Here is a 13422-nt window from a genome sequence, read left to right on the forward strand (position 1 = left end):
GCATTAATTTTATATCCTGCTACATTACCAAATTCATTGATTAGCTCTAGTAGTTCTCTGGTAGCATCTTTAGGATTCTCTATGTATAGTATCATGTCATCTGCAAACAGTGACAGCTTTCCTTCTTCTTTTTGGATTTGGATTCCTTTTATTTCTTTTTCTTCTCTGATTGCTGTGGCTAAAACTTCCAAAACTATGTTGAATAATATTGGTGAGAGTAGGCAACCTTGTCTCATTCCTGATCTTAGAGGAAATGGTTTCAGTTTTTCACCATTGAGAAAGATGTTGGCTGTGGGTTTGTCATATACAGCCTTTATTATGTTGAGGTAGTTCCCTCTATGCCTACTTTCTGGAGAGTTTTTTATCATAAATGGGTGCTGAATTTTGTCAAAAGTTTTTTCTGCATCTATTGAGATGATCATATGGTTTTTCCCCTTCAATTTGTTAATATGGTTTATCACATTGATTTGCACATATTGAAGAATCCTTGCATTCCTGGGATAAACACCACTTGATCATAGTGTATGATCCTTTTAATGTGCTGTTGATATCTAGTCTCATAGTATTGTGGTTGGAAAAGATACTTGGTATGATTTCAATTTTCTTAAATTTACCAAGGCTTGATTTGTGACCCAAGATATGATCTCTCCTGGAGAATATTCCATGAGCACTTGAGAAGTGTATTCTGTTGTTTTGGATGGAATGTCCTATAAATATCAATTAAGTCCATCTTGTTTAATGTATCATTTAAAGCTTGTGTTTCCTTATTTATTTTCATTTTGGATGATCTGTCCATTGGTGACAGTGGGGTGTTAAAGTCCCCTACTATTATTGTGTTAGTGTTGATTTCCCCTTTTATGGCTGTTAGCATTTGCCTTATGTATTGAGGTGCCCCTGTGTTGGGTGCATAAATATTTACAATTGTTATAACTTCTTCTTCGATTGATCCCTTGATCATTATGTAGTGTCCTTCTTTGTCTCTTGTAATAGTCTTTATTTTAAAGTCTATTTTGTCTGATATGAGAATTGCCACTCCAGCTTTCTTCTGATTTCCATTTGCATGCAATATCTTTTTCCATCCCCTCACTTTCAGTCTGTATGTGTCCCTAGGTCTGAAGTGGGTCTCTTGTAGACAGCATATATACAGGTCTTCTTTGTTTCCATTCAGCCAGTCTATGTCTTTTGATTGGAGCATTTAATCCATTTACATTTCAGGTAATTATCAATATGTATGTTCCTATTATCATTTTCTTAATTGTTTTAGGTTTGTTATTGTAGGTCTTTTCCTTCTCTTGTGTTTCCTGCCTAGAGATGTTCCTTTAGCATTTTGTTATAAAGCTGGTTTGGTGGTGCTGAATTCTCTTAGCTTTTGCTTGTCTGGAAAGGTTTTAATTTCTCCGTCAAATCTGAATGAGATCCTTGCTGGGTAGAGTAATCTTGGTTGTAGGTTTTTCCCTTCCATCACTTTAAATATGTCCTGCCACTCCTTTCTGGCTTGCAGAGTTTCTGCTGAAAAATCAGCTGTTAACCTTATGGGGATTCCCTTGTATGTTATTTGTTGCTTTTCTCTTGCTGCTTTTAATATTTTTTCTGTGTATTTAATTTTTGATAGTTTGATTAATATGTGTTTCAGCGTGTTTCTCTTTGGGTTCATCCTGTATGGTACTCTCTGTGCTTCCTGGACTTGATTGACTCTTTCCTTTCCCATGTTAGGGAAGTTTTCTACTATAATCTCTTCAAATATTTTCTCAGACTCTTTCTTTTTCTCTTCTTCTTCTGGGACCCCTATAATTCAAATGTTGGTGCGTTTAATGTTGTCCCAGAGGTCTCTGAGACTGTCCTCAATTATTTTCATTCTTTTTTCTTTATTTGGCTCCCTGGCAGTTATTTCCACCATTTTATCTTCCAGCTCACTTATCTTTTCTTCTGCCTCAGTTATTCTGTTATTGATTCCTTCTAGAGTATTTTTAATTTCAGTAATTTTGTTGTTCATCATTGTTTGTTTGCTCTTTAGTTCTTCTATATCCTTGTTAAATGTTTCTTGTGTCTTCTCCATTCTGTTTCTGAGATTTTGGATCATGTTTACTATCATTACTCTGAATTCTTTTTCAGGTAGCTTGCCTATTTCATCTTCATTTATTTGGTCTTGTAGGTTTTTGCCTTGCTCTTTCATCTGTAACATATTTTTTTGTCATTTCTTTCTTTTCTTTTTTTTTTTTTTTTTTGATGGGTGGTGCTGTATTCCTGTCTTACTGGTTGTTTGGCCTGAGACGTCCAGCATTGGAGTTTGCAGGCAGTTAGATAGAGCTGGGTTTTGGTGCTGAGATGAGGACCTCTGGGAGGCCTCACCCCAGTTGATATTCCCTGGAGTCTGAGGTTCTCTGTTAGTCCAGCGGTTTGGACTTGGAGCTCCCAACACAGGAGCTCCGGCCCAGCCTCTGGCCTGGGAACCAAGATCCCGCAAGCTTTGTGGCATGGTAAAAAAAAAAAAGGAAGAAAGGAGCAGTACAATATCAAAGAATAACAAACAAAATAAAATTAGAAAGATAAAAAATATATTAGGAAAAATAAAACTATAATTGAAACAACTGCAACAAGGTAAAATAAAACCAAAGCAGAAAAAAGAAAAAAAAGGGGGGGGGGCAACAAGCCAAAAGGAGAGATCACCGGTTGCTGGGGGTTCCTCCTAACCCCTTAGGTGTCTGTGGTTCCCCACCGGTGCCTGGTAGGTGCCGTAGTTGTGAGAAGTCGCAAATTCCGCATCCTCCTAGTATGCCATCTTGACTCCACCCCAATCCCCTATTTTTTTTTAAATTTCTTTTTTCATTTTTGCTCTTATAAATAACTCTTCGTTTTATACATGAGTATAAATACTCATGTACATAGATTCTTGAGCAAATGACTGCTTAGTTTTAAAGAGAAATTTTCAGAAGCAGAATTACTTGTTAAAATCACAAACGCTATAACGTCACTTTATACATATTGTCAAGTTGCCTGCCAGAGAAGTTCTAGCAACTTAAACTCTCATTAGTGGTGAAGGAACATATCCCTTTCACCATATTCTTGCTAAAAGTAGGCCTTTATCACTTGTTAACCTTTGCTTATTTGACAGATGATAGATGATACCTCATTGTTGTTTTAATTTGTTTTTCTTTGATTACTACTGAAGATGAAACTGTTTTTATATTTATTGGTCATGTTCTTTTTTTTTTTTTTTTTTTATTTATGGCTGTGCTGGGTCTTCGTTTCTGTGTGAGGGCTTTCTCTAGTTGCGGCAAGCGGGGGTCACTCTTCATCGCGGTACACAGACCTCTCACTGTCGCGGCCTCTCTTGTTGCGGAGCACAGGCTCCAGACGCGCAGGCTCAGCAATTGTGGCTCATGGGCCTAGTCGCTCTGCGGTATGTGGGATCTTCCCAGACCAGGGCTCGAACCCGTGTCCCCTGCATTAGCAGGCAGATTCTCAACCACTGCGCCACCAGGGAAGCCCCTATTGGTCATGTTCTTGATCATTAAAAAATTAAATTGTTTTTTCTTTATTGATATGCGGGAACTCTTTGTTATTAGAGAATTTAAATCTTGTCTTATATGTTATAAATATTGCTCTAGTTTTTCATTTGTCTTTTAATTTTATGAATTTTTGGACATTGTATACATTTGAAGATTTCATGTAATTAAATCTAGTAATAGTTTTTTTTTGGCCTTGCTTTTATAATACCATGCTCAGAGAGATTGGAATAATTCTTAAAATAATCTTTTTCAGGAAAGCATAAATCTGTTATATTTTCTGAATCTTTGAATGACTGAGAATATGTTGTGGCCTTCATGTAGGAACTGTATCTTGGCAGCTGGAGCATTTTTGACACACTATCCTCAAAATGTTGTAGAGGCTGTTCCACTATTTTCTGAAATTTATTATTGAAAGATAAGTCTGATGTCAAAAGGATTTTTCCTCCTAGTATGTGTCCTGGTTGTTTGTTGGGCTGAATGATTGCAAAATTTTTCTTTATATTTGGAATATAATGGAAAAGCAAGACATGATGAGTAGAGTCTCTTTTATATTCTCTGGAGTTCAGTGGGGTTTTGGATTAAAGTCAAGGATTTCTTCAACTCAAGAAAATTATCTTTTGATGTTTATTTGGTCACCACTTCCTCTCTGTCTGATGTGTTCTCTTCCCCTGGGTTTCCTATTCAATCTCCAGGACCTATCCTATATGTCTCTTATGTAAGTTCCAGAATTTGGCTGACTGGTTTTCTCACCCTGTTTTTTACATTGTCCAACTTGCTAGTCAGTATGGCCATCGCATTTTTACATCAGGCCATTATTGTTTCACCTAAAAGTAGTCTTCCCTAACCTCAGATTGTTCCTTTTTCATGAGTATAATCTCCTCACACTATTGTTGAGAATCTGGATTTAATCTCTTACAAAATTCACTTTCCTGTAGGAAGCTTTTTTCAAGAGTTCTTTTCTTTGGAGACCATGAACATTTTTTCTATGTTCAAATGCTTCTCTGTTTGCTCATCCTTACAAGGGAGGTCTGTGTTTGCCCAGTTTTAGAACTTGGGAGAGGTTCCATAAGAGAGTATTCAGGTTCGTGTCTGATTTCTTCAGTGTGAGAAAAGGGATCAAAGAAGAATGTATAATTCTTGCAGTTTAACTTCCCTGGATCAGCGTTTTCATTTTATAGGAGGTTGAAGAGAGAACTACATCCCGAGGTGGCCGTACAACAAGGGCTTCCCCACTATGCCCAAGTGTCCTTTCCATCCGGCAGGGGCACCATCCTCCTTTTCTAATGGATGAGATAGCTCTTGTTATGAGTCTGTTGTTCTTATCACAGTGTTTGAACTGAACTGAACTGAAATGGCTGTGGATATGCCTTTGATGGCAGATTGTGCTGAGAAGGGAAATCTGCACCTGTTTGGAACTGGCATCACATTTATAGAGAGCAAGGGGGAAACAAACACAGAGGCCAGCACATCCCGCATGATTACTGCCAAAATTACTTACCAAAGACATCTGTGAAGCTGTGATCCAATCGGGAGGGATGTGAAAATGAGCCCCAGCTGAGTCTCCCAGCAAAATGATTCCCCTGGGCTGTGAACCTAGGTGGCACAATTTATTTGCATTATTTATGCACTCAAGTAGTTTGGAGCCTCCAGATTGGGTAGTTAGGTGAGCACATACCCTGGTGTGTATTCTGTGCATAGAGCGTCGTAACAGTGATGCATTGCCACTTTTTGAGTGTTGGAGAGTGAGGGGCATAGCATTTGGGAGCTGAATGAGATTTCCAGGCCATTGAAACTACCAGCTAAGCTGTATAGATGCAGGTGTCCTTCCTAGCTCAGCATAAAACAAACTCCTGTGCAACATCTTGAGTGAATGATAGATGAATAAAAGCATCAAAACTTTATCTGAACTCAGAAATATGCCCTAAATTTTGGTTCTGAAAATTGCTTTCTTGGAAAACACACTCATTTCTGTTAATATCCACTTTAGGAATTAGTAATCTCATGGAGCAATTTTGATTTTTTTCAAAGATGTTATGGTCTTTTAATGTCCTTAATCTATATATACAAAAGCACTGGATGGACAATTATGGCTGATTAGTGGGGAGATGGAGAGAGAAAATCCCTATGCAGCCCTATATGTTTGGAGGTTAAGAATCACTTAATCTGATTCTAAGGCCCATCTACATGAATCATTCATCCATGGGTGATGCACGAACTCTTCCAAATCCCTTAAGATCCTGAAAGAATCAATCAGTGCTTCTCAGAGTCAGAGAGGAGAGCCTACTTCCTCCACCTCCAAAGGCCCCAAATCAAGCCGAGGATGGCCCAGCCTCACTCCAGCGGCTCCCTATCTCGGGACTTTGTGACAGCTAGCACTTGGCCACACAAATGGGGACTGAGAAGGCCCAGGACATTGAGGAGGGGTTGGGATTTGGGGAATCCAAGAGGCTTCCCACAGTGAACCCAGAGCCTCACACCAGGATTTCACTTAGATCTGAGTTTACTTATTCATTTGTCTATTTGTTAATGCATTCCTTTATTCATCCAACAAGCATTTCTAAACTGCATTACTATGTGTCGGGTCCTTACACTTTCTACCTCCATCCTATCCTTCTAATAGCTTACAGACAATTAGACTTTAAGCTGATTGAGGGCAAGGACTGTATCACGTCTGCCCATAAAAACTCAGAGCCAAGTATAGCCCTTGGTGCATAATAGGAATAGGTGTTCAGGAAATATCTGTTGAATGAATGAATGAATGAATGAAATGCTTCTAAATGTTAGGGGAAAGCATTGTCTAAACATAAAACAGTGACGCTACCATAGGGTCTTGTTTGAGACTCTTTGGGCATCACCAGGACCATGTTTTCAGTACTATGTGGGTGGTAATAGGTTCCTCCTAAGAACACTGGTAGCCCAGGTGTATGTGGCATTGGGCATTTAGAATACAGAGCTTTTCCTCAGGTATTTTTGGGAACTCTCAATGGCTATTGCTTGGAGGTCTTCCTCAAGTCACCCAGATATGAGTCTTAGCCCAGTTGACACAAGGACTCTGTCAGTACAAGTCTAGACGTCTGACATTATAGTGTATTGAGGAGGACACAAAGAAGACTGAAAATTATCACCTCCACTTATTTTCTTATTTGGAGAAGTGCTGGATTTCGGTTACCCTGTTATCTATCTTACAGCCTTTTCTAATATTATCATTAAAGTTTCCAATTCCCCAAAAAAGGAATCAATTAAACAAATTCAGCTTTGCTTTGTCTTGATTCTGCCTCATTTTTCTATAATCTTTTTCATGTCATTTTCTAATTTGTCACGAAAATAAATGTAAATTGGGGGCTTCCCTGGTGGCGCAGTGGTTGAGAATCTGCCTGTTAATGCAGGGGACACGGGTTCGAGCCCTGGTCTGGGAAGATCCCACATGCCACAGAGCAGCTGGGTCCGTGAGCCATAATTACTGAGCCTGCGCGTCTGGAGCCTGTGCTCCGCAACAAGAGAGGCCACGATAGTGAGAGGCCCGCGCACCGCGATGAAGAGTGGCCCCCGCTTGCCACAACTAGAGAAAGCCCTCGCACAGAAACGAAGACCCAGCACAGCCATAAATAAATAAATAAAATTAATTAATTAAAAAATAATAATAAAAAATAAATGTAAATTGGTCAACATTATGTTGTAGCATCAGGCACTTCCTCACTTGGATGGTCTGTTTGCTTCAATCTGACCCAGACTAGAAAAGAATCTTCTATTGGAATAAGTACACTGACTTTTACAATTCATACCTTCACAGAATTTCTTCTCGTATGGAATTCCATCTTTTGGATCAACACCCTTTAAGAGAAATGATGAAATTAGCAGCTTGCTTTTAAATTTATGAGACACAAACACGAAATCCTTCCCAAATGGCTTTAAAAGCACAAAAACAAATCAATGGATAAAATCCTTTAAAGTCTCTTGAGCCCTTAATCCAACATAGCAACATCCTAGGTAAGTGAATTGGGCTTTAAGGAACTGGGGGCAGGAATAAGGGGAGATCCAGAGACTGGACCATCTTGTTCAGAAGGATGCAAGGCAGGGCTCTGAGTGCTGGTAGTATCACCCGGAGGGAGCACTGAGGGTCCATTCAGTGACCGGGACACAGGGGCAGAGTGGGTTCAGCAGTCTCTGAGTTGGAGCTCTAAGTGCCCTGACACCTCCAGTGCCTAAGGGTTGATGCTTCTAGAGCAGAGATTCTCAACAGGGCTGATTTTGAGGCATCCCCTCCCCCTGCCCCACAGCCATCCGGAGGGACATTTGGCAATGCCTGGAGACATCTTTGGTTGTTACAATGGGGGGAGGGGGAGCTACCGGCATTTAGTGGGGAGAGGCAGGGGTGCTACTGACCATCATACAATTTACAAGGCAGCCCGAAACATAAAGAATTATTCCAAATGTTGATATGATGAGACTGAGAAGCCCAGAAGTGAGGTTGAGCCTGTGAGTGGGACGGAGTTACCCCAGCTGAGGGCACTTCCTAACACTTAAAGCTAAGTCTGTGCATTAGTGGAGCAGCTGGTCCTTGGAAGGTTCGAGCAGAGTCTGGATAACTTTAAAAAAGTTAAAATATATATATATATAATTTGTTTTTGTTTTTTTTTGTTTTCTTTTGTTTGCCAAACTCTGGTCTGGAGAGCACTGGCATTCCACTAGATCTTAATGGTATAAACAGTATTCTAGGAAGAAAGAACCTGATGGTCAGAGATGTACTGGAAACAGTGTGTTCACTCTCTTGGTCTTGGGGACTCCCAACGTGCATTAAAACATTAAAGATGCTGAGAAATTCGGAAGTAAAGTGAACTGTTCAGGCTTATTTGACCCAGTACTTTCCAAACTTTGCTATAGCGCCCCTCCTCCCTTACCTCTTAACCTCCCACTCAACACTGGAGTTCTTGGACACAGTTTGGGAAATGTTGGACTTAGTGATTGTAAAGCCCTCTCTGAGTTTATGATTTTGTGATCTGTGAGTCATTTTTCCTCCATGGAAAGGGATAGGTATGAAGGTCATGTGTCTTTCTCCTATTACTGACGATAAACTCTGAGTCTTGGCTCCCTGGGCTCCTGGTGGATTTCCGCTGGTCTAGCACAGTCTCTTATTGGCCTTCCTTATGTAGGTGGGATCCCATGTCAGAGGCAGGGATGGGGTCATGGAACCAAGACAGCAACTTCACACACTAATAACCCCCCATGTCCTCCAACATGACAACTAAGCTTGACTTTGTCGAACAAGAGTTGCTTTGGGGGTCTTGACATCTTGACATCTTAAGATCTAGGGGACATGTCTTCCCCTCCTCATGAAAAGGCAGTGTGACTGATGATAGGGTGGGTGGGTAGGGCTATACCAGGATACAATCTGTCTTGCTCTCCATATCTCAGAAGAAATGGACTGTCAGTGTCCTGGAGAGAGGAAACTATTTACAGAAACTTTCTCCTCTTCATCCAAGCAGACAAATTAGGCAACCATTCAGAGGCAACTTATCTTGAAGCTGGGGAATCTTAAACTTCAAGGCTCCTGGTTTGTACGATCCCTGCCTGTGTGAGTGCTGGGAGCAGCTGGGAGCTATAGAGTGTTTTAGGTGGAGAGGAGCCAGGCTGCACTCAGAACAATATTTCTACATAAGCACTCCTGGTAAATTGGAACAGAGATCTCAGAAGAAAGGGACCTGAATTTCCAAGACTCCAGGAATTTGTTAAGATTTCTTTTATTGTTCTAATTAATTATACTTTTATTCTTGATTTTGTATTTGTATTTGGTATTCTTTTTCTTCATGAGGACCCCTCAAATCCTGTAAGCTCAAGACCTCACAAAATTGGGTCTGCTGCCATTGCCGTGCTAAGATTAAGTGTTTGGCTTTTCTCTTTCCTTCCCTTTTCTCTACCTGGAAGCTGCTAATTTATTATTCATAGGGAACCGGGGCACCAGCATTAGATGCCTCAGGATGTGGGTAGTGGGGTAACTGCAGGTAACTTCCATTCTGCCTGACTAGCCTTATGAAATAGAAAAAAATTGCTGCAATGAAACAGTGACAGCATGCGGTTTGCTCTAATAGCTGTTTGGGTTGCTGTAAAACTTTGCTATACACCACTCTCCATTTAATTCCACACTGTTCCAAACAGAATAAAGGGATTAGATGTGACCGAGCTTAAGCGAGACTTATAGTGGCTGTGACAGAGACAGCCTCAACTCTCATTACATCATGGACATTCTTCACATGTGATTGGATTCTATGCCTCTCTTCCAAACAGCAGAAAAAGAGTTGCTGTAGCCTACCATCTTCTTCCTTAGGTCTGACTGAAGCAAACAGGCAAGGGGCTTTTAAGGAGGGCGGAAAGCAAGAGAACAGGGTTAAGTTTGAATTTAGTCGCTTACCCAAATGCCATTACAGTTTGAATCCTGATGTGTATCCCAGTTGTCTGGCCTGTGAAGAAAACGTCAACATTGGTCTTTGGCATGTATTCATCACTCTGAATGTCAGCTTCACAAATGAAGGAATGAATGAATGAGTGCTACACCAAGTGTCTTTGATAGACAACAGTTTCTTCAGGGAAAAGTGCCACACACCATTGTGTGTTGTGGCACACAGAAGCCTCACTTGACCTCTTTGCCATTCTCTTGGCTTTGGATGTTTGCTGGGAACTGTGGACCAAGTGCAGTCTTTTCACAATTGACTATATTCATGGGCGGTATTGTTGTGGAATGATACCGATGAGAATAATGAACACATCTGCAGTCCATTTCATTTAGACAGGTGACACCATTAAAGTTATGCCTCTAAATTCCCAAACATCTGGTTAATGCTTCATCACTGTAGTCACAGCTAAGATGGAGGCTGGCATACCCAGTTTGAAGTCTGAGATGTGATTGACTGAACATCAGCCTGGGACTAAAATGTGACCTGCGCTCTACTCTCTGCCCGCCTCGCCCTCCTCCTGAGGAAGAGGCTACTCTTTCTGGGCCCAGGGCTGCCTGTAGAACTCATGCAGGAGGCTGGATAAACGTCCACAATAACCTGTCTACTCACTTGTTTCTCCCACTAGACTGTAAACTCCTAGAGAGGAGGCCTATTTCTATTTGTTTACCACCCAACATGATACAGAGTGCTTGGCAACACTCGATGAGCATTTTTTGGGCAAATGAATAAAGAAACACTGTTTTTTCATTGAGCTTTACTTCAATTAGGAGATGGAGGTCCCTCCTCTCTGTAAGCATGAATCCCCTAGGCTGGGGGAGATAATTATGCCTTCTGCCTCCTTTTCAGAAGGTAATTTTCAACATCAGTGACCAGCAGAGACCGTTACCTTCTGCCTGGGTATGCCATCTTGTTGCTGTCGTTACAGTCTCTCCCTCGCCAGTGAGAGCCCCGCAGTGTCTGAAATTGAAGAGCACACACAGGAAGGGTCAGTTCTGCTTTGACGTTATCCACAGTGAAGGCCAATCAGAGCTGTCTGAGGGGTACTGACATCTGCCATTTTAAATCCAAATGCAGTCTAGGAACACTAGAGATCACTAAGAAAATTAAGATGATATGCTAAGACCTCCTGTGTGAGGTGAAACGTAATATGGTACCAGGGCCAATCACAGATGAAGTGTGTGTGTATGTGAGTGTGTACGTGTGTGTATATGTGTTGGGTGCATGCTAATATGTGAGCGTATGGGGGTGCATGTGTGTGAATGTGCATGTATGTGGGCACGTGTGCATTCACATGGGTTGTTATGTGAATGCATGTTTTATACACGTGTCTGTGTACATGTGTGTTCATGTGTATGTGTCTATGTGCACTTCCACAAAGAGCAGGACCATCCAACTCCCTGAGCTTTCTCTATCAAAGTCTCCAAAACAATTGGTTTATTTGGTCCAGTGATTAATCATTTTGCTGGATAATTTAAAAAACCTCTAGCCAAACTGGTTAGTTGTGTGGATTTATTATATTTTTGACATGTCTGATTTGAAAGAATCAAGAGTCATGATAATGTCAAACAATGTTTTTATTTCTCACATTCCCAGGTAGAGTATTTGAGATCCCACCTACTTTGGAGAGTTTGTGACATCTGTTGCTTGCTTGCTGAATTTCGCAGAGAACATTCTGACATCCTAACTGTTCTAAATCTAACATGCGTACACAGACATAAACACACACACACACTTTAAAAAAGTAAGTTAAAATACGTTTAAGAATTTTGAAAATAATTCCCAACACATTTCAAGATAACTGTTATCCCCATGGAGAATTCCAGCTGGGAATGGCATCAGGAAACGAAAACAGTCTAGGACTAAGATCCACTTTGATGGTTCATGTATTAGTAAGATACCAAAAAGTCTGTAAACATCGTAAAATGGTGTATTATCAAATTAATAATACATTCAAATGGCATTCAATCTTGTCTTATTAAAGGAAAGAAATTTATAGGAAGCGACGCAATATTTAGCAAACATCTGGTTAGTCTTAACGGTACTTACTGGGAAAACACTGTATTTGTCTGAATCTACATCTTTGAATGGTAAAGAATTTTGTATAGCCCTAGAAGAAAAAAACAAAACACCTGGTGAGCTAAGAAAAAACAAATGGTGTTTGTGAAAACAAATAGAGACATTTTTAGATATGGCTGTGTTGAGTTTATGTGACAGAACTCCATTCTAAAAATAAAATTAAGGACCTAAATAAAAATTTTAAAAATAAAATAAAAATAAAATGAAGAGTACCAGCCAAACTTTGCTCATCCCTGCTCTCCACTCAACAGAACTATTTTCTCTCTGACTTTTTAGTTGGCCTATATGGGGAGGTAAAATATAATGAACTCAAGTTTTAGAGGGCATGGGATATGGCTGTTGAGGTCCTCAGGAAAGAACCTACATTTTTGGTCCAGTCAACGAGCTCAGTACTACAGATTTTACACATTTTACACATTCTGTGATGGAACTCTTTTCTTAAGATTCTCCTCTTTTAAACCACTTATTCTGAGAATCTGATAATTTAGTTGTCACTCCCATTCAAGAGCCTGGGGAACCAAGGGCTCTGATGTGATTGATGACCAAGCAATTCATGTCAAAACCATGGATACCTCCGCTGAGTGAGGATTTCCCCTGAGATCTCACTACCAGACTTCTCCCAGCTTCCAAAGGCAAACACTGTTGCCCTCTAGGAAAATCACTTACAGAGTAGCAGGGAAGTGCTGTCATATGGCAGGGTGAGGTTATTCTTGGAGCCTAGAATATAGAGGGAGTAACACGACCCTTTATAGGATTTAGTAAATGGTCTTTTGAATCAAGAGCTTCTCAGCAGTTCTGAGAGTCTCAAGTCATGTGAATTCAGCCAGAGCCAGCATGGTGCCTAATTGGTGGTGTGGAGCCTGGCTTATGAGCTCTGAGGTGGCGGACCCACCACAAGACCACATTAATAGACCTCTTGGGAGATGACATCTCCTGTAAGACTAGGTATTTTCTCCCATGTACATATTTGACCTCTTGGATAGATATTTTATGTTTCTAGATGAGAAAAGGAGGAAAGACACAGAGGGAGAGGGAGATGGAGAGAGAGAGGACGAACAGACCCAAAGAGCCATATTTTCAGTGTGAGAAAAGGTTCTGGGTGAAGGGTCTCACTGAGGATGACAAAGCTACCCCTTTCCACCTTTGCCATCTCGGGGATGAGAGTTTGTCCTTGAAGGAAGGAACAATGAGTTGTCTCTAGAATTAGAAAGTTAGTTCATTAAATTAACCTTTACCTGCTTATTTTAAAGGCTCAAAGTGACGAACCAAAACCATACATTCTAGACACGAGAGGGTAGATTGGTCATCATAAGTCACATAAATTGCAATTTACATAAACTCCACAATCCCTTATTCATAGCCCCAAAATCCAAACAGGTCTGAACACC

The 13422-nt window shown here is 40.6% G+C and overlaps 1 protein-coding gene across 4 annotated transcripts in view; it reads right to left on the reverse strand.

Moving 5' to 3' along the window:
• The window catches only part of AOAH (acyloxyacyl hydrolase), a 178404-nt gene that overhangs the window by 92590 nt on the left and 72392 nt on the right, over window positions 1-13422 (reverse strand). For all 4 annotated transcript variants that reach the window (XM_082399520.1, XM_082399517.1, XM_082399519.1 and 1 more), the window contains 5 exons: window positions 12005-12065; window positions 10845-10915; window positions 9916-9964; window positions 7292-7340; window positions 5008-5102 (listed from right to left, as the gene is read on the reverse strand). In XM_082399520.1, coding sequence (XP_082255646.1) covers window positions 5008-5102; window positions 7292-7340; window positions 9916-9964; window positions 10845-10915; window positions 12005-12065 — 325 coding nt within the window. The remainder of the gene's footprint in view (window positions 1-5007; window positions 5103-7291; window positions 7341-9915; window positions 9965-10844; window positions 10916-12004; window positions 12066-13422) is intronic.

This window comes from Balaenoptera borealis (assembly GCF_965194805.1).
Source record: "Balaenoptera borealis genome assembly, chromosome: 7".
Taxonomy (NCBI): Eukaryota; Metazoa; Chordata; class Mammalia; order Artiodactyla; family Balaenopteridae; genus Balaenoptera; species Balaenoptera borealis.